This window comes from Camelus bactrianus, chromosome 8 (genome assembly GCF_048773025.1).
Source record: "Camelus bactrianus isolate YW-2024 breed Bactrian camel chromosome 8, ASM4877302v1, whole genome shotgun sequence".
Classification (NCBI taxonomy): domain Eukaryota; kingdom Metazoa; phylum Chordata; class Mammalia; order Artiodactyla; family Camelidae; genus Camelus; species Camelus bactrianus.
The window spans coordinates 12,886,474-12,912,366 of record NC_133546.1 but is presented as its reverse complement, the minus strand read 5'-3'; the positions used below and the strand labels follow the sequence as shown (position 1 = coordinate 12,912,366).

The 25,893-nt window shown below is 39.2% G+C and overlaps 1 protein-coding gene across 3 annotated transcripts in view; it reads right to left on the bottom strand.

The window, feature by feature from the left end:
* The window catches only part of SYNE1 (spectrin repeat containing nuclear envelope protein 1), a 427,410-nt gene that overhangs the window by 101,920 nt on the left and 299,597 nt on the right, over positions 1–25,893 (bottom strand). For all 3 annotated transcript variants that reach the window (XM_074368141.1, XM_074368140.1, XM_074368142.1), the window contains 9 exons: positions 21,565–21,721; positions 19,628–19,759; positions 19,262–19,417; positions 15,235–15,444; positions 10,776–10,877; positions 6,249–6,368; positions 4,501–4,701; positions 1,865–2,038; positions 444–575 (listed from right to left, as the gene is read on the bottom strand). In XM_074368141.1, the coding sequence (XP_074224242.1) occupies positions 444–575; positions 1,865–2,038; positions 4,501–4,701; positions 6,249–6,368; positions 10,776–10,877; positions 15,235–15,444; positions 19,262–19,417; positions 19,628–19,759; positions 21,565–21,721 (1,384 nt within the window). The remainder of the gene's footprint in view (positions 1–443; positions 576–1,864; positions 2,039–4,500; positions 4,702–6,248; positions 6,369–10,775; positions 10,878–15,234; positions 15,445–19,261; positions 19,418–19,627; positions 19,760–21,564; positions 21,722–25,893) is intronic.

Sequence of the window (25,893 nt, the reverse complement as noted above, 5' to 3'; positions counted from 1 at the left end):
ACTGTAGGTATATTTAAAACTGCGAACTGTAATTATTTCAAAAATTGTGTGATACCAGCATAAACTATAAAAAAAATTCTTGGTGGAGGCTGAATTTTTAAAAAGAGCTCTTTATCATTAAAAATCAGAAAAAAAGGCTCTTTAGTGCTCTGTTATAAAACAATAAACTTTAATTATTTCAAGATAGTGTGACTTCAAGCTTAAAAACAGAAAACGTTTGGTGGAGCCTAAATTTTCAAAAGCGGATCTCATAAAAAAATAAAAAGAGCTTTTTATGTTCTGTTACGAAACAAACACTTAAAACCTATGTCTTCAACAATGTCAATAGCTTGAAAGTAAAGTAAAAGTACTTAATAAAATATTTGATTTCAAGTCAAACCATGGGAAAGCTTCAAAAGGAAATGCGACAACTTTTTACACCAAGATGCCATTTGGACGCTGACCTGGTAGAGTGTTATCCGGTCGATGAGCCTGTCCTCACTCTCCTCCACCAAACCCACACTCGGGATGCTGCCCTCCACCACCTCCAGCTGCCTGCTCAGCTCCCGGTGGTCCTCGTCCAGATGAGACCATGTCTAGAAGCACAACATCCGTCTGTGAGCTGAAAAATCCTCATTCAGGAACAGCATTCCTCTCTGTGCACAAATGTGCACCTGACAGATTCTCTTTAAAGACTTGTCGGAGATGTTTGCATTGGGGATTTGCTTTAGAAAGCAAAAGACGGCTTTGAAGCAAGTAATCAGTTTACCCCTGTAAACTGGCTTTCACATCCACCACTAACTAGCTGTATGGTATGGGAAACTTACTATACTTCGGTGAACCTCATTTTCAACATTAAAAAAAATAGGGTTAATAATAATCTTGTCTCCAAAAGAAAAAAATACTTCTATTTCACTATTTTCATATACTTCCTTCCAGTCACTTTTCTCTAGACACTTTCACGTAAATGGTGTTCATCAGGCCAAAAATGTGTTTCATTTTTCTTCTAGTATTTTAGAGTAAATATTTGCAGTGCTATACAATCAATCTTTATAATTATTTTCTTTCAAACATGATTTAATGACATTAGAAAATAGCATACTGGTACTTCTTTGAGGATATATATTTTGGTTAATGGGTAATTTCCAGAGGTGTGAGAGGACCTGTTTGTTTCATTTTAATTTAAGATTTTTATGGCCCCAGATACAACTCTACTTCAAAGTTAAGAAATATTCAAACATGTCTGATATTATAGATTTTAATGAATATACAAAATAAACATAAACAGTATGCATAGGTAAAAATCAATCAATCAAGCATCTGGTCCAGTGTGAGGATAATGTATGCAGCACACCTGGAATACAGGAGGCATCTGATAGTTACGGTTTCATTCTTTACCAAGTGATGATGCTATGACGTAAGTGAAAGAGATGGGCATGTTTACTTCCCATAGTAAGCGAACTAAATGCATTACATTTGCAAAATAAACCTCACACAGACATTTAAGAAATATAAATACATATTACAGACATTCTACTCAGGAGAACTCCCACATCACTTATTCTTATGATTTTATTTTATTTTAAATTGGAAAATCTTTTTTTTTTTAATCATGTGAAGTCTTTTTCAATAATGTCTAGCAAAGGTTAGCAGTTTTTCAAGACCTCAGTCTGAAATCAGTATTCATCTGGCTGAATTCACAGTGAGCACAGCGTTTATCCAAACATGAACAGGAAATACAAGGGGCACAGGGCAACCCAAGACGCTGAGTCTGAGGGACCTCCGGGGTCACAGGACACAGATCCCACGAGAGAACACGCCCGGCCTGGAGGGTCTGTCTGTCGGTAGTGGGTGAGCCTCGGACAGGTGCAGCACCAAGTCTCACCTCTAGAATGTACTCCAGCTCCACGCCCCTCTTGTGAGCCCGTTTGAGGACGGCCGCAGCCTGAGCCATCAGCTCGGTGTGGAACTGAGTTTCCCGCTGGACTGCAAAGCTGATGATCTTTCTGAAGAGTGTTTCAGTCAAGATCATGTGAGATTCCAGACCCTGAAAGTATTCCTGCAATTTTTCAGACAGAAAGAGGTCAGCAATTCACTTGTATCCAACCTTACAATAAAAATGGTTTCAAACATGGAAGCTGATGGAACTTAGCTCAGACATGAGGGGTACTGGTCCCCCTGCCGGCCTCCACCCTCCCAGGCACACACCACTTCCTGCAGAGATGGGGGCTCCAGCCAAGTGGCCTAAATGACCCCTCTTGTCCCCCAACCCAAAGCACCGACGCACTGCCATGCTGCACTTTGTCCCCAAAACAGATCCCGTTGTGCGTGACCAGCTGCTGAAAACGTTCCTCCGCTCTCTCAGCTCTTGACCCCTAGACCCTCTGGGTGGCCTCTCACCTCCTCCACCACAGACCGCCCTCCCTTGTTCCCCGGACACACCAGCTCCCATTCTCCCATCTTCAGCCTCAGCCTATACTCTGTACTTCCCGGGATACCCTCACTTGGCACATTCACAACTTTTCTTCCTCCATGGCCCTTTTTTAATTCTCAGAGCATTCCTTGTGCTTAATACTCACCGCCAAGCCCAGTGTGCCACACGCCCTGGTTGGCAAGATATATTTTTTAATTTCCCTCATAATGTACCTGCCCACAGCAGAACTGTACACCTCGCACAACACTACAGATGTGTTTTGAAATGTTCCTTTTTATCTGTAAAAGGCCCCAGAAGATGGGGAGAGGGCTCTCCCATATCCTGTTCCCAGCACCACGGATAAAGCTTAGAGACTGGGAAGAGCTAACATCAGCTAACACTGAGTGTGTACCATGTGCCAGACACTCTATGAACACTTCAGCGACTGACTCATTTAATCCTTATAACAATTCCATGAGGTAGGCAGTTTTACTTCCCACCTTACAGATGCTGAACCGCTCAGTCTCATGCAATAAGCCCAAGGCCACGAAGAGCCCTCCCTTGGAAAGTGGTCTGGTCAATGGAAGCTGGATCATTATTTTCAACTGACAATTATTATATCATAGAATCTTACAGTTGGAAGAGAACTTGGAGGTCATTGGGCCCAACATTCACAGAAAGCTAATATTCCTTTTACAACCCCATCTCCCCCAACGTCCTTGGACGGACTTCTCACAGCCGGGAGAGCCGTCTGCCTGATGGCAGCCTGCTCCTTTTAGGGTTCTTCATCTCCTGAGCTTTATTTCTCTGTTATTTACACACATTGATCCCAGTTTCCCCTCTGGAATAACTCAGGATGATATTTTATTGCTCTGGTCAAAGATTTGAGAAAAACCAGCTGTGAACTTTAAAGCAATGTTTTCAAAGCCAAATGATAAGGCTTTAATAAATCACAAAGTTTTGGATAAAAACCTCTGGAGAAAAACAGCAAGAAATACAATTCTGCACCCCCCTGCCCCCCAAATCTACCTTTATAAGCCACCAGAGAGCTACATAATGGTAGACTGTTAACCACCTATAATCCAGGGGAATTTTTAGTTCCTCTATAAGAAATGTCCACTGTCTGGGAGGTGGAGTCTCTGAACTGGCAAAACTGCTGTTTTTCATAGGATGGCTAATAATGAGAGAGTTATCTGTGTGTGTGTGTGAACCAGGCACTCCTCTACTGAGGAGTGGTGCCTAACCTGAACCTGGTTAAGGCACACACTGATGGGACAATCTCACGCCCACCAAGGTTGGTTATGAAGTAAAAGCACTCGTTGTCCCCTGGAAGGAAAACTGAAGGCCCACGGCAGCTGGAGGAGCAAGTGTCTATGGACCAGAAGAGCTGAGTGATGCACGAAACATACATAAACCCCGTCCAAGCCTGAGTGGGCTGCTCTGCGTTCCCAGAGCAGAGCAGGCAGTTCTTGGTCAGGACAGGGGGAAAGCAGAGAGAACACTGAGGACTAGATGAACAAATGGGCATGAGGGACACAAAGGAAGAGAGTCGAGTTAAGAATGGAGCTGGGGGAGGAGGGTACAGCTAAAGTGGTAGAGCGCATGCTTAGCTCGCATGAGGCCCTGGGTTCAACCCCCAGTGCCTCCTCCAAAAAATAAATAAACCTAATTACCAGCCCCCACCAAAATAAAATAATTAATTAATACAATAATAAATAAATAAAATACTTTCAAAAATAACAGCTGCAGATAGTTTAAAAAAAAGAAAAAGAACGAAGCTGGGCTCGTTTGAAGAGTCCCTGAGTTTCCCGTTGATTGCGGTCTATGAGGGGAGAAGGCATCGTTAATACCGCTCATTAAACTAAACGGTAAGATCTGTATTCTTTGCTCACTTACAAAATTATAGGAATATATCCTTTATCATTTTTCTGCGCTACTGAATGCCACTGCGTTGGAATATACAGTTGTTGACCATTTTAAAGAGTAACTTACACAAGTAGAAACTCATAAAAGATGGATAATCCTAGGTATTGTATCAGTGAGTGAGAGTGCACTTCCAAAACTAAATTTTCTGTCTCTCTCTCTCTCTTTTTTTTTTTTTTTTTTACCTTATGTTTGTCAAGTAGCTGTTGGATTTCCTCCTTGGAAGACACGATAATTTTCTGGTCTCCGGCCATCTTCTCTCGTCCAGTGTCCAGCAGGTCAGCCAGATCTTGCAGGGCCCTTTCATACTGACTCTTGAGAGCAAGATTCTGGTTCAGACCACTCCGCCGGGAGCCAATGGTCACCATCAGCTCATCATACATGTCCTAAGAAACAGACCGCAAGACTCATGCTTAATTCAAATTTACCTCTATGTGAGGTACACCTGACACCTGTCCTCTCAGGATGCCAATAGTTTATGGTGAGGTTGGGCTTAAAATGCTGAAAAACTGCTCACACGGCCAAGAGAAAAGTCACAGAAAATGTAGTTCTGATTTTTAGAATGCTCTCAAATTTTATCATTTTAGAATAACTGAATTGAGTATCTTCAACATTTTGTCTGCTAAATAATAATCAGATTTGGGACTATTCCTCAAATAAACAGCTACAGAAACAGAAGAGTTTAATGTGAGCAAAAAGACTTTAAAACTTAAAAAGGCCCTGTTTTTGCCAAATGTGGCGGAGTAAATAAATAACTATTTAAACTGGAAAGACATTTTAGTGGGTGATGATACACCAAATACGAAATTTATTTGAGGCATATGGACCTAATTAATGTATCATATTAAGGGTTAGCAGGTCAAAATGGCTCAATCTGGAAAAGTTCAACTTTAATGCCTATTTACAGCTCTGACGCTTGACCATTACACCTGACATTTAAGTACTGCTGGCAAACTGTCTAAAAAGGACAGAGTGGGGGCAGTGGTCCATATTATGAAATGTTAGGTAATCGGATGAGACAGTTAAAATAAAAATGTTCTTTTTAAAATAAGAGGTATTTTATTTTCTCAAAAGAAAGAACTTGTGACCCTGTGTTGGACTCATATTATTAATCCCTCAATAGCTCAGTTCAGAGAAAACTTAACATGTGTGTGTTTTTTTTTTTCTTTAATATAACTTAACTGTGTTTCCTATCAGATGCTACTTTGCTGGTTTAATATCCCAGTATCTTCCTACCAGCCTGATTACAGATTCTTGCCCAGGTGCCAGATGTAGGAAAACATTCTAATTCCAACTGTTATTCTGTACTCCTGAAAGATGCCAGGAAGTCTGTTTAGATTTCAGCTGCATTCTAGTTTAATTTTTTTTGGTTCTGGAATTGAAACAATGCCTCTTTTCCATTCAAACATGTAGGAAATATAAACTATAATTTTGGACACTTGAGAAAATATACTTTCTAAAAAGTATTAGCTTAAGTATTTTTTTCCTTAAAATGGCTTTTGGGGGTAGAGTATAGTACAGGATAGAGATCTTTCTTTTAACTTCTCCAGGTAGGTTGCTAATTACTGTATCTTCTATAGTAGAACACAATATGCCACAATGGAATGATACCAATGCTTAACCACTGGAATAATAATTATGTCAGAAAATCTTAGAATGTGAGACTATCAGACTTAAAAATTGGACACAAGAATTCTCCAACAAATAGCCCAGACAGACCACCCTTTAGTAAATCTCAAAAATTGATAATTTATTTTACGAAATACAGTAAACGTTTCAGAAAATGTTTTAAGAGTTACTTGGAAGAAAAATCAGGGTCTCAATGACATGAATTGTTTTAGCCAAAACCTGAAAAAACAGAGAAAATAATTTTTTCTTAACTTCTAGTTAAGATGTATCATTGAAGTCAAATGCCACTGGGAGAAAATTGTACCTGAAGTCTGGAGAGTTCTTGCATGGAAGGCTGCTCCACCTGCAGCTTGTCAGCACGCCTTTTTAACTCAATGATTCCTGCATCCAATTCCTTCAGCCCATCTTCAGCCTGCTGTATTGCCTATGTATGATTTATGACATTTCATTAAAACTCACGTGAACAGTCTCCAAGCAAAATGTGACTATGGTGTCCCCTTGTTTGTTCCTCCCCTCTCCACCTAAAACATTTTCCATGTAAAAGAAACTGAGAAAATATACATGTATGTACATGTGTAACTGAATCGCTTTGCTGTACACCTGAAACTAAGGTTGTAAATCAACTACATTTTAATAAAATAAGAAAGAATTAAAAAAAGACATTTACCACATCACATAAAAACCATGGTCCTCTATTATACAGAAAAGGGAAGAAGGCCCTTTATTACACTACAGATCAGCTATTTTAAAGGTGAGGAGGTAGGAGGGGCTTAGCATGGATGGCTGGGAGAACAGCTTCCTGGAACAAATAAGGAAAACTGAATAGGAACCTGAATAAGAAGCATGACTTAGGACAGAATCAGAAAAAGGTATCTGCCTGAGATTTTCTAGGGGACTGTGTTCTGGTTTTCTGAAATGCAGTTCTGAGCATCTTTGGAGAGAAGTTCAGTGAGGCAGGAGGAAAGTATGTTCCAGCATAGTCAGGGAGGGCTTCCACTTTGTAAAGGAGAACAGCAAGCCATCGAGCCTGAAAGAGGCTGCTCGTGTGGAGCCTTGTCTTCCTAGCGTGAGGTCTGCAGAAGCAGGACAAGACCTCAACCTGGCCTTCACGGAGCTTAGAGATGGTGAGGAAGCTGAGTAAGCAGAAGAAAACGAAATAAGGCCGAATACAATTATGTACTAAACTTGATGCTGGTCATCCCTGCGAGATGGCTTTGGAGCCCGGAGCCACCAGTGAGTCCTGGAGCAGCTGAAGGAGGCTTTTGGAAGAAGAGCCACCTCAGCTGCCCCTGAAGGATGAAAGGAACACGAACTCCAGATGGCAAAGGAAACACGTGTCCTGTTTTCTCTTCCATGAGTCCCCACTACAACCACAGCCAATCTTTTGTTTGCTTGTTTTCTGGTGTGTTTTTCTCCCCCATAAATCTGTAAGAGCAAGGAAACAGGAAAGAAGATAATACTAACAAAATTTTACAAACTGCACATCAGAAGGATACGTGGTAACTGACTTAGGAAATCCGAGAAAGCTGAATCCTAAGCTAGTAGTGGTTCTTTATCACCACATTTCAGCAACAGGGATCTCTGGGACTCTGGGCAACCTGGGATGGGATGCTGAATAAGGGGGCTTGGTGAAAAGATGCTTGAAGAGCAGTTCACTTCCCAGATCCCCTTCCTCATTCCACACTGGCTCTTCCTTCCTTGGTGAAAGGCTGAAAGGTTATTTTCCAGAGAAGGTACAACAGACAGCCTCTGGATGGAGGGGCGCCAGACACAGTTGTGGGCTTGAGTCCTTGACTGAGAACAAGGGGATAAAGTGTCTGGACGCCCACTGAGCGCTGAATGAGGAGCCCTGCATCTTCTGGAGTGTGGAGTGCTGAAGCCACGTCTCTCCTCCCAGACAGAAGGGGAGTTGGAGGAATGTGAAAAGGCCGAGAGACCTAAAAATGTTGACACAAGGGTTCCCCAACAAATAGCCAACACAGACCATCCTTCAATAAATCTCAAAACTGTCCAGCCCCATCCACTCATGAAGTTTCCATTCTGCTGTTTGGTCTCCCATCCTAAATGTGAATAGACAACAAAACATTTCTGTATAGCTGAGAAAAGCCTCTAACGGGAAAGGTAGAGCCCAAAATAAGCCAACAAATAGAAGCAACGTGGAGGGAAACTGACTATCCAGGGCAAAACAAAACAAAAAAAGAAAAAACAAACCAAAAAAACCCCAAGACTAATAAAAACCTTCAACCAAAAACACCCGAAGCCCCCCAATACAAAAAAAAAAAAAAAAAAAACTTCAACCAAAAAAATTATTACTAATACTCAGAGAGATTCCAAACGGTCATGCATTTTTTTAAAAAAGGAACAGGATACTACCAAAAACAGACCATTCAGAGAACCGAAAAAAACTTCTGGGAAGATTAAATGCCTGAGATCAGAAATGCAAAAGTCAAGAAAAAAGTCTGGAGTTGGAACTGAGGAAGTCTCCAGAAAACAGAGCAAAAAGACAGAGAGAAGTGTCTCTGGATGAGAAAACGAGAGGACTGGCCCAGCGTGTCCCACACCTGCCTACAAGGAGTTTCAGAAAGGGAGACAGATAAAACAGAGGGATGAAAAATAGTTAAATAAATATTTCTAATAGACACAAGGAAATGTTCCAGAAGAGGAGGATGAAGGCTGCCCAATCAAAGTAGCTCCTGGCCCAGTGGATAAAAGGCACATCATTGTGAAATTGCAGAACACTGGGACCCTCGGGAATGAGAACAATTTTAGATTCCTCAAGCCAGCACCGGAAGCTAGAAAACAATGGAAGAAAAGCCTCAAAACTCTATAAAAAACTGACCAAGACTTCTATGAAGAGCCACGCTACCATAAGTGTGAGCAAAGTACTGGAACATTTTCAGACATGCAAAGTGCTGAAGAATTATATCTAGCGTGCATCCTTTCCTAGGAAGGATATGCACTAACAAGACAAGGAAACAACAGAATAAAGACAAAGACTTGGGACTCAGGAGAGAGAAGACCCAACAGAAGGGAGAAGGGAAGGAAGTACTCAGAATGGCAGTAAATGGAGATCCCAGAAGACAGCTGTGCACCAGACTCATGGGGCAACAGGTCAGTTCTAGGTCAGAAAGACATGACTCAAAAGATGAATAAATCCCCATGCCTTCTGCTCTTATTACCTCTTTAACCCAAGGAGGATTAATTAGCACTTTTTAAAAAGTTGCCTTCCATTTATTCAAAAAGATAAGCCAGTTATTTATTTATATCTGTGAAATTTACTTTAGTTACATTGGTCAATAATTAATAAAAGTGTCACTTGTGGTCATACGGACCTTAAATTTCACACTAGGAATTCAAGGCAAAGCATCACTACAGCTGCTCAAATCTTGTTTGGAATCAGATACAATATGAGCCAAAAAATAAAAATAAAAATAAAAAATGTCCTTGCAAGCAGAAGCTATGACATGGAAGGATGCTTTTTAGTTTGGGGAAAATGAGGGATTGCTTTTAAAAAACAAACGAAATTATGGTCAAGAAAAAGACATATGCACATATAACTTTGTAAACTATCTTAGATGGTGAGAGAGAGAGAGATCCTTTTATACTGAGAAATTTTCTGATGATTTCTATTTCAGGTGATTCCCTGTGGCTTACCCATAGAATCATTGGAGATCTACTGAAATTAGGTTATGAAATTCTATTAAAATACACATTTTCATAATCATGAGCCTACAAAAAGGGATCTTCTATGTAACAGCCTTCCCATTTCTTCTCCCCTCCCTGTTTCCACTGCCAGTGTGATGGTGTGAATCCTCATTCCTTCTCCTCAGTGCAGTCGTGGGGACCCTCGGATGGTCACCCTCCTTCCTGACCCTGATGCTGCCATGTCACTCATCCAGAAGCAGGAGCTGACACTGACCCTCACCCTCACCCTCAAATATCCCTAGTGACCTTCCACTGCCAGTGGTGTCCAAGGTGAGTGTAAGTACCCCGAAGTGTAGTAAGATGCTCTATGAGATGCAATACTACATCTGTCATTTATATTCAACCACATGCATTTTAAAACTTTCATTTGTGTGCATGCTTTGTAACATAGTACCTGCTTACAATTTATAAATAGGTAGATGTATTTGTGGTATGTGCTTACTTCTTTTTCACCAATGAAGTGTGCAATCCATGAAGTTTCAAGGCCACTCATTTGTAGAATAGAGTCCAAATTTTTTGACATTCAACAGGTCTTAGAAATTGCCTCAAATTCTTCTCTTCCAACATTATTTCCCCTCAATCACTTTGGTTCCTCGTTAAATTCAGCTAAACAGGGTTACTTGCTTTTCTCCCAAAGTGCCCTGAACTGTCTAACATTTCTGTCTTTGTTCTGGCTCTCCTCTTTATTTGGCACCTTTCTTCCTAGTCTCTGCATGTCCAAACTTCTAAGTCCAGTTCAAATTTCCCTTTACCAAATTTTCCCCTGATCCGATCACCACTGAAGGTAATGGACCCACCTTCTAAACTATGTCCATGGTGCTTCATCCGTATCACTACCAGGACAGTCTGACTCCCTGCCAAATGTCACTGAGGTTCATGTCTAAGCTCACTGTTAGGTGGCATCTGTCATTAATGCCCTTTCCTATCTCACATTTCCTGGCTGCATGCAGAAGTAAGGGATAGAGTCCATGTAATCCAAGCAGTTATTCAAGCCTTAAAAATAAAATACGTGACCAACGAAAACACCACAGTAAGCCATCAGTCTTTCATAGAACATTCGAAATTTCCTAGTAAATCAGATCTACTCATTGCATTTGCTCTTCTGGAAAAAGGCAGCTGTAAATACCTCTATTTGCTCTGCCACAGGCTGTTCCAACACAGTTGCCAGTTTCTGCAGAATGATGTATTTGTGGTCAGCGAGTGATGTAAACAGCACCTTCAGATCATTCTAAGGAGGAAAGCGACAGGAAGACTTAACAATTCAAAGTGATTGTAAATATAACACACGTTCTTAGAAATAATAGGTAGCTATAGGAATTTAATGTCCAGAAGGAAAAATACTGTCCTATGGAAAAGTAAAAGGAACTGTTAATGATTTACACAAGTGCTAAAATTGACTTTTGAAGAATTTGTTATACAAAGCATTTCCAATACAATACAAATGGAGACAAAGAATGCAAATAAAAAGCACTACTTAAAAAAAAACTAATACTGGTCACCCTAATCTCCTCATTATTTCTGTACTAAATGAGCACATTTAAACACTGCAGCATAAATGTTACACTAACAACAACTATCTAGTAAGATAATCTGTAGGTGTTATCTCGATTTGGGGAAAATTTTATGCTTAAGAATAATTATAATCTCCTTTTTCCTTTCTAGTCTCCTTCCCTCCCTTCCTCACTTTCTTCTTTCTCTTATTTTCAACAAATTTGTACAAGCTTATAAAAAGCCAACCAGAAGTTTAAAAAAGAAATATTATTCACAATGACCAAAGACATACAAAGAGATAACGCTAAAAGATCTTAGCTCAGCCTTCTGTTCATAAACATGACTCATTTAAATGTCCAGATAAACTTATATTAAGTTAGCTTTGTACAGAAAAGAGGTAACTATCAGAATTTTGGTACTCAATTCTAAAAGGAATAATAAACTAGAACAAAATTTGAATTACAAAATTTTTAATATTTCTCCTGAAGTATCAGCAAATAAGCTCTATTTCTTATTAGTCAGAAACGTCTTCGATGGGCTGATGGTGCATCACAGGCTGAAGTCTGACTCATCACATTCTCCTCACTGGGGGCTGATCATATTCCAGTGTGTCACGAAGATGCCAAAATTCTGATCATCTCATGAGGCAGATAATCACACCAAGGAAGAAAAAAGTCTTTAACGATGTATAGAAGCATTAGAACACAAAATGAAGGACTAAAAAGCAAAATAGTAGGTGAATTCTGCAGTTTGAAAAAAAGAAAGAAAAGAAATAGCACTGAACGTGAGAGTTAGAGAAAAGCACACGATAACTGTCACTGACCAAACCCCGAACCAACCCGCAAGCCTAGCTGCAGACTAAACAAGGAATTGTAAGAAGAGCACTGGGAAAATGATGCCGGGAGCAGGAGTTTGGCTGATGAGTTAGGACAGTGCTTGTACCATTCGGCTGTGTTCAGGGTGAGGCCACGTGGACCATGAGAAGGAAAAGATGGTTCCCATTCATTTGAACCGATTCAAAAGAAATAACATCTTTATTATCTACATGCATTTAGAAAAACATTTCAGTTAATCTAAATGAGTAGATAAGTATAAACAGCATGGGTCTGAAATGAAGAATGTGCATGGACTTGCTGTATATCATCTTTACATTTTTAATAGTATATTTTCCATCTTAATCACATTCTCCTCTAGGTAACAGAGAACAGAGTTCACATTTCTGGAAGCTGCACTGATCACGGGAAGAGACTAGGCAAGAAGACAGCAAAGCAAAGAATACGACTGATTCAAAAATTACTAAGTAAAAGACTATATAATAGGTCCTTTTAACCATATGGATGTTGGTATTTTCTTAAAAATGAAAATCTGAAGATTCTAACTATTTCTTACCGCCACACTTGTGACACAGCAGGGTAATTAAGGTGTCTAAATACCACACACATAACAGACATCACAATTTTTTTCTTACAGTCACTGGAATTGCTTGCAAGGTATAAAGAGGTAGGCTTCTAGCTGTGTCAGAAACAGGTCCATAGAAAGTTTGAAGTTTTAAAATCACTTGTGCGGCTTCACTCATTTAATTAGAAATTCTTTCATTTTTCATTTTTTAAATAATTTAAAATATTCAGTTATAAAAATGTCCAGGAAATTTAGCTGGGTTTCAGTCTATGGATAAAAAGTTTCCTGAACACAGAATAGTTAATAGTAACTTGCGATTCCTTGTAGATAATGTACACCTACATAAGATCTACCCATTCCTCCAGGTTGTCTGTTGGGTATAGGATAATGTTAGCAGTCTGGCAAAAGCTGATACTCAAAAGTTAACTGGCAGATGAAGGCTGCCATTCCACTGAGCACTGAGCGCTGACAGTATACCGGGCGCTTGGTACAAAGTAAAATAAAATGGTTTGTAACTTGACTTTTAATTATATTAACATTGGAACTCTTTCTCTCAATTAAACTGGAGCACAAACATTTTGAAATGTAGGTTTTTGTTCACGAGCTGGCCACGAACAAGTAGAAACTTGTTGGCACACACACACAAAAAAAGAACGTGATTGAAAGAGGATTTCATGGTTTGTTGTTCTCTTCTTGGTCCTCTAACCAAAGTAAGTTCCAGAGTGTTCGTGCTTAGTTCACTTTTGACTCTGACTGCCTATAATTACCAGTAACAATTTAAAAGTACCAAAAACACCAGCACAGTGAATGCTTTTAACCCACCTCATTCACGGCCAATAGACTAGAATGCTGTTAAAACTCAGTGCATTATTTTATACAAGGGGAAATTTAGAGGAATGCAACCAGTTTCCATAAGTTGCACAGCAGACTTCCTGATTTTAGACATCCTGTGTACCTGCAGTCAGATCTTGCATTCAAATCAAAATACCCAGATAGTCGACCCCAGGCTTTTTGACTCTAAGGGAAATGCTCTTTTTTCCCGTGTACTACACAACATAACAGACACAAATACAAACATCTAATGCAGGTCATTTTTCTAAGCCACAGGACTTGTGACTATTCACCTGAGTATCTTAATTCTACCCCATCTTTGCCCGGCCAGTGGTTACTGCCAGCGACCCAGTCTTGCCCATTGGTCAGTGGCACTGCTACCCACCTGTCTCCTCTGTCAGCCAATGCCCCCAAGACGCTCAAGTCAGAGTCCCCCTGTCTCTTGTTCCCCAGGTCCAAACCATCAACCAATGCCCCTCAATTGATTCTGCCTTCAAAATATATCATCATGAGTTGGTCTACTTTTCTCCATCCCCCTGCCATCATCCTAACAATATAAAATATACAAACATTCTTTGAGTCAAAACCTGCTTCTAGTTCTTGATGGTTACATAACCTTGGAGAAATAATCTGACCTTTCCATTGGTTTCAAATCCTCTGTCTATTGTAATAAATACTACTATTCATAGCAACAACAGTAACAAAGCTTTCTGAGCGGTACACTGTTTTAGACACTGTTCAAAGTGTTTTACACATTTTAGCTCGTTTTATCCTCACAAAGCCCTATAAGGCAGTTACTATGGGCACGGTTTAATAGTTTGGGACACTAAGGTCAGAGAAGCAGCTAAGGTTATACAACAGTAACTGATAAAGCCATATTACTATTATTATGTCAATAATACATGTAAAAATTTTTTGTGAATAAAAAAATGATAGCTGAATGTTTATGATAATTTTAGTTTATAGTTTTAAGACTGTAAACTACTGGAAGGCAGTGACAATTTGTCCCCCTAGGTGAATATATGGAAAATTCCATGTTTCTTGGCTAATGGTACATTTATTTGACATTTTATAGTACTTCTTCTTCTTCTTTTTTTTTTTTTTGCAAGTCAAAACTTTATACTAATCCCTAGGCCCTAATTACATGTATTACATGAATCTATTTTATAAATCATCTATGGTTGTTAAAAATTAAGTTCAGTTAAAACTCATTTTATAAATCTTCTATGTTAAGAATGAAGTTCAATTAAAACTTAAGTAGTCCCCAAAGATGCTTTTTATGAGGAATGAAAATCAACACTAAAGTTTATCAGCAGCTTTTGCAATTTGCTTAAGTTTATAGTCACAGGAAAAGTCTCATAAGCACACAATTATTTGGTCGGCAGTCTGGGGCTAAAAGGCAGTAAGTCTGCAGAGTGAAGATTGGGAAGTAAAGGAATACACTTTTAACAGAAGTAGAAGTAATTAGGCCAGAGTCACTGTCCACGGCCCCCAGGTATGGGGATTCCAGGGTTCATTATGCATAACAGCACTTCCTGCATGTTTTTTTTGGGGGGGGTCCTTATGTTTTAAACTCTACCATTATCAACTGGAAGTTATCAGCATAATGTGCCATAAACATGACTTCCACCGGTTGCACTTAAAGTTCTCGTCAGCCCTTCGTTTGGTGGGCTGGTTTCCTCAACTTTTAGTTTTCTATTCCTTGAGTTCAATCCCCTTAATTTTCTGTAATGTTCTTGCTCTTTGTACATTTGAGCAAAAAAAAAAAAAAAAAAAAAAGTAGGTCTATCCCATACCTCACCAGGGTCCTGTTTATCAGTGAATGTAGCCGGAGAATGGCCAGACACCTCTTGCTGATGTCTTACCTGGAAATTTAGAATCTGCTGAAGTCTTTCCTTCATCTGATGACATCGCTGATTTACTACTGAGTCTAGCAAAGATAACCTGCCCAAAAGACAACCCAAAGTGTCTTCAATAACACCTCGGTTATCGCCGTTCTCTGGAAATGCTTGGGAAAACAAGATCTTGTTCTTATCCATTTCTTCAGACATTTCCTTAATATCTTTGGCAAGAGTCTGGGGTTGATAAAAAAAAAAAAAAGAAAGTGCATTTCAATGTTTAGATCCATGAATTTATATACAAATCAAGTCATTTCCTCATAGAAAGTCCACTATCTCTCTCACTGTTCACTGATAATTGCATCTAAAGCAAGTTGGACCATTTTCATATACTTCCATAAATATTAGGCAAGTTATTGTTGGAAAGATTTTCCTCAGAAACTTTATATCATTCGCTAATAATCGTATATAATATTTGGTGAAAAAAAAGTGAGTTTTCTAAAGTGCCATTTAGAAATTCATAATTACTATTTTTAGCTTGTGTTTCATATGTGGAGGATTTGCGACATAGAACAGGGTTTCCACAGGGTTCTCAACTTTTTCTGCCTCCTACATACACAAGACAAAGAATTAAAAAAAAAAATCAAACATAAATATCTTTGAGAGCTTTCTGTATTTAAACAGCTCTTTTCTGCATTAGTCTCCTTGGAAATACACCTCATTTGTACTTTATTAGAATTGCTTTATGCTTAACATTAATTATCTTCTTTTTTTTTAATAGACTTTATTCTTTTAGAGCAGTTTCAGGTTCACCACAAAATTGAGCAGAAAATACAGAGTTCCCACATAGCCCACACATATATACTCCCCTATCCTCAACATCCCTCACCAGTGTGGCATATTTGGTACAACTGATGAACCGACATGGGCACATTATTATCAACCAAAGTCTATAGTATAACTTTAGGGTTTGCTCTTGATTTTGTACATTCTTATTGGTTTTGACAAATGCATAAAGACATGTAGCCACTACAGTACCACACAGAATAATTTCATTGCCCTAAAAATCCCTTGTGCTCCATCTATCATTCCTCCCTCCCTCCCTCCCTCTTCCCAAACCCCTGGAAACCACAATCTTTTTATTGTTTCTGTAGCTGTGCCTTTTCCAGAATGTCATTTGGTTGGAATAGTACAGTTTGTAGCCTTTTCACTTAGTAATATGTCTTTGAAGTTTCTTCTATGTCTTTCATGGCTTGATAGGTCATTTATTTTTTACTGCACATTTATTTTTTAATTTACATATATGCACTGTTCATTGTTTCTAAGAACATTTAGAGCTTTAGCTTTTTAATTTTTTTTTTGGTGGGGGGAGGTAATTAGGTTTACTTATTTATCTGTTGTTAGAGGAGGTACTGGGGATTGAACCCAGGATCTCATGCATGCTAAACATGCACTCTACCACTTGAGCTACATCCTCTCCTCTTACAGTTTTAGCTTTTTAAACTTACATAGTTATCAAAGGAATAAAGCCAACCACAAAATAAGAATTAACTCAAAAAGATACATAACCCTGCTATTAGCAGCAACATTATTTATAATTGCCAAGATACGGAAGCATCCTAGGTGCACATCAATAGTTGAACAGACAGTGGAGATGCAGTATATATATATAAAATGGAACAGAACTCACCCATAAAAATGAAGGATATTTTGCCATTTGCAGCCCTTCGTTTACTTTTTTTTTCACTTCAAAAACCAGAATTTTATAACTGGCAGAGACATTTCCATTACATCAAAAACAACAAAATACCTAGAAATAAACTTAACCAAGGAGGTTACCTATACTCTGAAAACCAAAGTGACACAAAGAAATGGAAAGATTTCTTGTGCTCCTGGATTGGAAGAATCAACACCATCAAAATGGCCATACCACCCAAAGCAATCCGCAGATCCAGCACAACCCCCATCAAAACACTTGCGACATTCCTTACAGAACTAGAACAAACAATTCCACAATTTATAAGGAACCACAAAAGACCCCGAATGGCCAAAGCAATCTTTTGTAGGTCTCTCTCTCTCTTTTAATTTTTTTTCTCTTTCTTCTTTTTGTTCTCTTTTCTTATGGTCTGATGACTAGAGAAGTTCCTTTAACATTTTGGTAAAGTTGGTTTGGTGGTGCTGAAATCTTTTAGCTTTTGTTTATCTGAAAATTTTGATTTCTCCATCAAGTCTGAAAGAGAGCCTTGCTGGATAGAGTATTCTTGGTTGCAAGTTTCCCCCTTGCATCACTTTAAATATATCACGCCACTCCCTCCTGGCCTGTAAAGTTTCTGCTGAAAAATCAGCTGATAACCTTATGGGAGTTCCCTTGTATGTTATTCATTGCTTTTCTCTTGCTAGTTTTAATATTTTCTCCTTATCCTTAATTGTTGTCAGTTTGATGACTATGTGCCTTGGTGTGTACGTCCTTGGGTTGATTCTGTGTGGTAGTCTCTGCGCTTCCAGGACTCGGGTGGCTGTTTCCTTTCCCAAGTTGGGGAAGTTTTTGGTTATTATTTCCCCCAAAATTTTCTCAGGTCCTTTCTTTCACTCTTCTTTTTCTGGGACCCCTGTGATGTAAATATCAGAGTGCTTCACATTGTCCCAGAGTTCTCTTAAAATATCCTCATTCCCTTTTATTCTTTTTTCTGTTCCGAAGTAGTGATTTCCACTAATCTGTCTTCTGGCTCACTGATCTGCCTCGTTTAGTTCTTCTGCCTCATTTAGTCTATTCTTGGTTCCTCCTAGTATATGGTTCATTTCAGTGATTTTATTCAACTCTGTTTGGGTCTTCTTTATATTTTCCATCTCTTTGCTAAAAACTTTGCTCTGTGCATCTATACTCCTCTTGAGTTCTCTGAACATCTTGGTCATCATTAGTTTAAGCTCTTTCTCAGATAAATTACCTATCTCATCATTTATTTCTTCTTCTGAGATTTTATCTTGTGCCTTGGCCTGGGAGATATTCCTTTGCTGCCTCATACTGTCTATCTTTCTATGTGTTTGTGGATTCCTTCCACAGGCTTTGGGACTGTTGTTTTCTTATTTCTGGTATCTGCCCCTGGTGGATGAGGCTGGACTAGAGGCTTATGCAGGTTTCCTGGCAGAAGGAGCCAGTGCCTGCCCACTGCTGGGTGAAGCTTGGTCCTGGGCCTCTGGTGGGTAGGGCCCATCAGTGTCTAGAGGCCTTTGTGGCTCAGGAAGTCTGCTGATGGGTGGGGCTGTGTTCCCACCCTGAATGTTGTTTGGCCTGAGGCTTCCCTACAGGCTGTTGGGTGGGGCTGGGTCTTGGTGCTGATGATCTAATCAAGATGTCAGCCTCTAGGAAAGCTCACGTAGATGAACAATCCCGGAATGTCCGCCACCAGCTTTTATGTCCCCTGGGTGAGCCGCAGCCGTCCCCCATGTCCCCTGGAGACCCTCTAAATCCAGCAGGCAGGTCTGGCCCAGGTTCCTATGAAATCACTGCCTCTGTCCTTGGACCTGGTGCAGGTGTATGCTTCTCAAATGAATGGAGTCTCCATTTCCCCCAGTCCTCTGAGGATCCCAGAGCCAAGCCCCCCTGGCCTCAAAACCAGATGTCCTGGGGTCTCCTTCTCTTCCCAATGCCGGGACCGAAGCTGGGGAGCCTGACATGGGGCTTACAGCTCTCACTCCTGTGGGAGGTCCTCTGCGACTTAACTAATCTTCAGCTTGTGGGTTGCCCACCCGGGGGGTATGGGGCCCAATTATATCACGAGCACACCCCTCCTACCGTCCTGCTGTGGTTCCCTCTTTATGTTTTCAGTTGCAGAGGATCTCTTTTGCTAGGTTCCAGTCTTTTTTCCATGGTTGTTTAGCATCCAGTTGTGGTTTCATTGTAGTCACAAGAAGAGGCAAGCTCGTGGTCCTACCACTCCGCCATCTTGACCGGAACTCTAATTATCTTCTTTATACATAATATTAATTATCCAACATCAACATTTCAAGTGCTTTGTAAGGTCATCCACTCATAGACACAAGCTGCCAAACTTACCTCTTGGTTGAAGAGGCAAGTTTCCGTCTCTTCCGGTAAAAGTGCCGTGGCAACAAATAAACGTTCCTCAACGTCGTCCAACCAAGTGGAGGTAGCTGAGACCCCATCATACAACTTCTGTTCCAAGTGAATGTTCTGCCTCTTTGTCCCCCCGCCCTGAGAAAAAAAAAAAGAAGGGAACGGGAAGAAATAATTAAGTACAACGTTTTGAGGAATCAAAGGAAAATACCAGGAGGAGATGCTGGGGTCCAGTGGCTCTGCCTTTCCAGGCTTATCACAAGTGCTGGGTCCCAACAGTTCATGCCCAGGGGCAGGGCAACCTCGCGGGGCCCAGGATCCACCAGCAACCCAAGCGTGCAGCCCTACCTGGGATGAAACCTCCTCAAAGGCCTGGTTCAGTCCATCCAGCAAAGACGTCACCGCGGATTTATCTTGGGCCTGCCCGTCCCCCTTGTACAGTGGTACGCCAGACAGGAGCCGATTTGGCCTGCTGTAAAGCTGGAGGCAGACAGGGGAGCTTATTTACAAGCATCTGTGCTATGTTCAGGAGTTCTCATTGAGAAATGCACCCTGAAGCAGAGGCTGGGAAAACTGTCCTTATGGACACTTCTGCTAGAGAGAAATGACCTCTGCCACACATGTCCACTAAACATAGTGACTAGATTCTGCAACGGCAGTGTTTCCCCTTAGGGACAAAAAGAAAAAGAAAAAAGAGAAAAGAAAATAGTAGGGAAAAAATTCAAAGCCTACCTCTCAACTTGTCTTGGTTTCGCACTACCCATGATGAAATAATCCATCCTAAATACCATATCTAGACCGATCCTTTTGCTTTCATGATTCCCTCATCTCCCTTACACTCTTTTAGGCACAGCAGTGTCACCCTAGTAAGGCCCACGATATGCCCCGGCATCCAAACTTTCGAATGTTTCCAATCAAACTCAAGTTTCCCATAGTTTTTTAGACCATCTTATTCTTGCCTCACCTGCCAGGCTGATTGCTCATTATCCTCTAAACACTCCAGGCTCATTCCCTGCCGGAGCTGAGATGCCACCACCCAGCATCTCTTTAATGCCACACCTAGCATAGAAGCTTTCCACTTTTTTCTTTTTTTTTTTTTTACTTTTGCTTCATCTTTGATTCCTGTTTATGGACCCCCCCTGGCTGCTTAATTTTTCAGAACTGTCTATAATACTTCCTTGGCTGGGATCCACGTTCCCAGGAGCAGGAGTCATAACTGCTGAGGGTAGATGAGGAGGTGCGTTATTACCTTTAGATCGTCCCCTTTCAGGTAATCCCTGGTGTAGCTGCCCTACAGCGCCTGCTTGGTCAGCTCCTGCCTTTCCCTCCTCAGATGCTCTGTAATTATCGACACCCTTTCGCTTCCGGGGTCAGCCTCGCTCAGCCCCTAAGCTAGTCCTGGCCAGATCAGTGAGAAGAGCAATGTCCTCAGATCTACAGTAAAGGTCCTAGAATTTACTCCGACAACATCACCAAAGTGGAATGTCTCAGAGCATTGCTGGCCCAGAACCTGGGACTAGGCTCCTAGCTTCAAAATCCCGCTGGACTACAGCTGTGGTGCAGCTTCCCATAGGCTTCTGCTTCCCCTATTAATTCTTTAAGGGGTGAGTTCCTGTGACTCCCCATTGTTCACTGGCTTCTGCTTAGGGTGAACTAATAGTCATTATCTACCTAGAACCTTCTGTTGCTGCATTTAATTCTACTGGATTTGGCTCACTTAGTGGAACCAACTCCAGCATCACAAGTCCCCACCCATCTTGGGAACCAGCCTACAGATGGATCAGTGACCATTCTAGTTGATCACCGGCTTCCCCTTCCTTTAGCTCCACTGAGGTCCCAATATGTTTCTTATTAAGGTCTTCTGAAATGATTAAATACTGGAAGTAGCAATGGAAAATAAGACAACTTAGTAATTTACTGACAAATCTGTAGAATTTCTTTTGGTCTAGATGTGTATATCCTTAATTTGCACCCTTGATTTTCAAAGTTGTGGGGAAAAGAGGGGGCTGTTTAAAACTTAATGATTTATGTGAATGAGTCATCAAATATTAATCATCTCTGAGGAGAAGAGTACCTAGAAGTCAAATAAATTTCTACATAAAAAGATATAATTATACAGGGATATGTGAAACAGGTCTGTTAAGAAAAAGGCAGGATGAGTCAGCGTTTTCTGTCTTATTTTGGAATTGATGCGGAAATACAGATTATTGCACAGTTACATTCATTCCTGTAGAGTAAGCTGTACATCTTTTATATTAAACATGTAAAAGCAAAATGTTCGATACCACTTGCTCTTGTTCCTGTTCCAGAACATTCTGAAGTAGTTTCTGCTTGGTACTAAATTCTTGATGTAGGCTTTCCCATTTCATTCTCATCTGGTCTTCAGCAGGTGATTTCTCCCCTTCCATCCCCAACTCCTGGGATAACACATCAGGTTTTTCGCTATTAGAAGAATAAATAATCTAAGTTTACAATGCGTGTAAAAAGATGGTAAGTTCTAGGTGACTTACTGTGTGTGCTAGATCTGGCCTCTAAAATTGGAACCAGATTATTTAAGCCATTAGCTTATACTTTAAAGATATTAAATTAAAATAGAAAATTTGGGACTAACCATAAAACAAGTATATTCTTACTCATATTATAATTGAACTAGGAGCATAATAATTTTAAAATACACTGAAAACAGCTCAGTATTAAAGATTAAAAAATAAACATAACCTTTAGAATCAGAAAGTGTATGATCAGACTAGTACCCTTTGACAAATAGCCCACACATTAATTCAAACACCCTAAAAATGTTGCCTAGGCTACTGAGAGTTTTCACCCTGAGTCCAAAGGAAATACTTGAGAGTAGGTTTCAGGACATGGAACAGGAGTACAGGACATGGAAGGAAGGCACTGAGGCATCATCCTTAAAGACAGGTAGGAGGTGGCACCTGTGGCCTTTGGGGTGAGACAGACCTGGGTTCCCCGTTCAGCACATTAGATTTGTGACTTTGAATAACATGCTTCACTTCACAGAGCCTCCATTTTCTCTTATTTAAAATGGAGGTAGTGTTTATCTTGCAGAAGTATGAGAATTGACTTCAGAGACAATACACATAACACTATGAACTTTTCTGGCAAAAAAAAAAAAAAAAAACAAGCACTCAATAAATGGGGCCCAATAATAATGATAATGGTAACAGTAAGAATCTGGGGGACCCAAGTGCTATTAGATCTTAGTTTGTCAGGAGTTTTGAAGTCCTACTAGAACCATGCCGTCTGAAAGCCACACTAGATAGTAACTGCTATTCGGATGGAAACTTTTGCTCCAGGGAAGGAAAACAAAGTTCACTGGCAAAGCCAGTTCCTCTCAGAATAACTACTGAATACAATGGTTTCCTTAGGTAAATCTGTTGTAGTAAGCCTTAAAAAATTATCTGTCGGGCTATGACGCGGGAACTCTACTTCTAGGATATAACCTGGAGATTATTTCTCACCTGTGCACCTGACGGCACGTGAGAAGGTTAAGTTCAACGAGGCTAGTGATAGCGAAAAAAAGAAATGGAAGCCATGCAAAGTCCCATCAATAAGAAAATGGGTGAATGAGTTATTATTTTCATACGGCAAAATACTATTAAGCAGTTAAAATGAAAGAATTAGGTCTATATGGATCAACGCAGACTGATCTAAAAAAGGAATGTCAAGTGAAAAAACTACCAAAATAAAAGTGGTATCTAATTTTGTTAGTTATACGAGTCTCTGGGTTTCCCTATGTGTTTTTCAAAAACAATCTTTTTAAATAAAAAACAAGTTTTAACGTTCTTATGAAATTTAATTTCTTCATTGTGCTGTCTTTTGTGGTGATGGACTGTAGTGCATCACTTTTAATTCATTTATGTTTGTACAACAATTTAGTATAAAGCCAGGAGATATTTAATATCGCTATATTCTTGTATTTAATCGACACATAAAAATACCACCAGCAAATCAGTCTTAAATTAGAACACAGCCTTTCGTTTCTCTTAGAAAATGTTCTTCTTTCCCTTTGGTATTTGTATCAATTAATTTCAAGTTGAAATTTCTTAGTAATCTCGGAAGGACCCCTCCATCAATTCTCCCATGTCACTTAACTCCTCATATATTAAATTTGAACCCATGAAGCAAGTCATGCCCCTCCCACAGGAGTTTTCTTACATAAACCAATTCACATTTGATAGTCTTTGAACATCTGCTAATAAGTTGAAGGCTGAATATATAAAGTTTTTTTCCCTAGCAATGTTTTTCTGTTCTTTAAAAAAAAAAAAAAAATATATATATATATATATATATATTCTTTCTTTGGGCTTCTGCATATTGTTTAATTTATGGCTGTTTGTTTGCTTGGTATATTTACCCAGAAGCTTGAAAAGCATGGCTGACCTGTAATCAACCAGATTTACAGGAGACTTTTCTAAAGAATTTTTCTGAAGAATAAAATTAAAGCATTTATAAGCAATCTTTAAAGTGAGTCTGGGACAGAAAGCCAGTACTGCACCGCAAATTTCTCTTTAAAACATTTTTATGTTTGAAAGAGCAATTTATAGTTGTTTGTCTTTCATCTGGGTCCTTTCCAAAGCTAAAGGCCAAGGAAAGGAGAAAAAAAAAATCATGGCAAGAAAGTTGCAGAAGATTCCTACCACTGCTTGTTGTGACTCCCCGTATGATGAGGAAGCAATGTGTAGATGGGTTCTTTGTAAAAAACAGGGTTTGGCAAAAATATTCAGAAAACTATGAGGGACGAATAAACATCTTAGAAGAACTGGAAACAGAACACAAAAGGCAAAGTGAAGGCAAGTCTCAACTCAGAGTCAGCATGGGGGAGCCAGGGTTTTTCATTCTGGATTCAGACAGACAAATAAATGTTTACGGATTTATCAGCATTTTTAAGCATAAAAGACTTTTAAAACCCCATTATATTTTAGCATAATTTTTGCAGTATTAGGATTATTTTAATGGAATTCCTGACTATAGATGTTAGTATTCATTCTTATTCTTTTAAATGGATGTTCACTGGTTATATCAATATTTTTACTGTTTTCTGTTTTTTTTTAAATTTTCTTGAATATCTTTCTATTTTCTGTATGTATGTACATACATTGTCACCATTAATGTCATATGTCAGCAACATTATGTCAGCACTGATTAAACTGAAAAAAAAAAGAAAAAGAAAAAGAAAATTCTCCAAACCTGCCCTTGCCAAAAATTACTTTTTATCATCTACATTCTAATCTGGTTCTTACCCACACGTACAGTACATATTCAATTTTATATCACATTTTTACTTAGTATCTCATATACACTTTCTGATATTGTTATATAATTTTTTGTTAAGATTATATAAGCATAAAATTTTTCTTAGACTTTTTTATACTAATAGGCACTTTGGCATTTTTTATTATTTGATATCATAAATAATATTTCAAACATCATTTTTATAAGATGTATTTCCTCCTTTAGGTTATTTCCTTCAAATAAATGTTCAGAAATGAGAATCCTGGAGTCCATGGAGTTAAAGTTATTTGAAATATGATGGTTGCCATAGAATGCTACTAAATTACAACCTTTAGCAATACATGAACACAGAGGTTTCACTGAATTTTTTTTAATGTTTTAGATTTTAAAGCATGTTCTGCTGTGTATCTTTTCAGTTGACATTCACAATGTTTACAATCCTTCTGTGATGACAAAAGCCACTTATTATCCTAATTCTACAGATAAGGAAAGGAAGACTCAGAGCTGACTTACTTTTCCATGGTGACAACTGCTGAACTGGAATAAAACCCAGACCTGCCCCAAAATACAAAGATACTTTCCTTCCTCGACAGTTTCTTTTTCTTCCTACTTTTTAAACCAGAATCTGCAACTTGAAAATTCTCTACTTCTCCTAATTTTTCTTTCAACATTCTACTTTTCTGGGTATAAGACTTTCAGTCTCCACTCCAAATCAGGACTCAAAGCTCAATGACTCTCTATGTAAACATTATAGAAATAGACTATCAAGAAAAGTTAGGATACTTGGTAAGCATGTATAGCTTATTTTTCAGAATGATATTAGGGGAAGATAAGCTCTTGTAGGGAAAACGTTTTGCAGTTAGATGTAATCATTTCATTAGAAACACTATGAATCTAATTTTATAATGCATTCCTTATCTGATTTTAAAAAATGAACTTATAAGCATCTTCTCTGAACAGACATGCTGAGCATCCTGGAAAGAGGGCAAACAACTTGGCCATCGTGATTACTAGCTGTACTCATGCTGCACAACAAAATGTTCAAAATGCAGTAAACTTAAAATCATAAAGTGAAAACAAAATGTTACATTTTTACAGAAGATACTCAAAGTAAAATTTTAAATGAGATGTTTACATCTCTTCAAATGTCAGGAAAACAGTGACGAGAAGAGAAAGACAAACTGTCACTCAGAGAAATGTAAATCAAAACTATCATGAGATATCACCTCACACCTATCAACAAGCCTATTATCAAAAAGACCACACAATACAAGTGCTGGTGAGGACGTAGAGAAAAGGGAACCCTCCTACACTGTTGGTGGGAATATAAATTGGTGTAGCCACTGTCGAAAACAGTA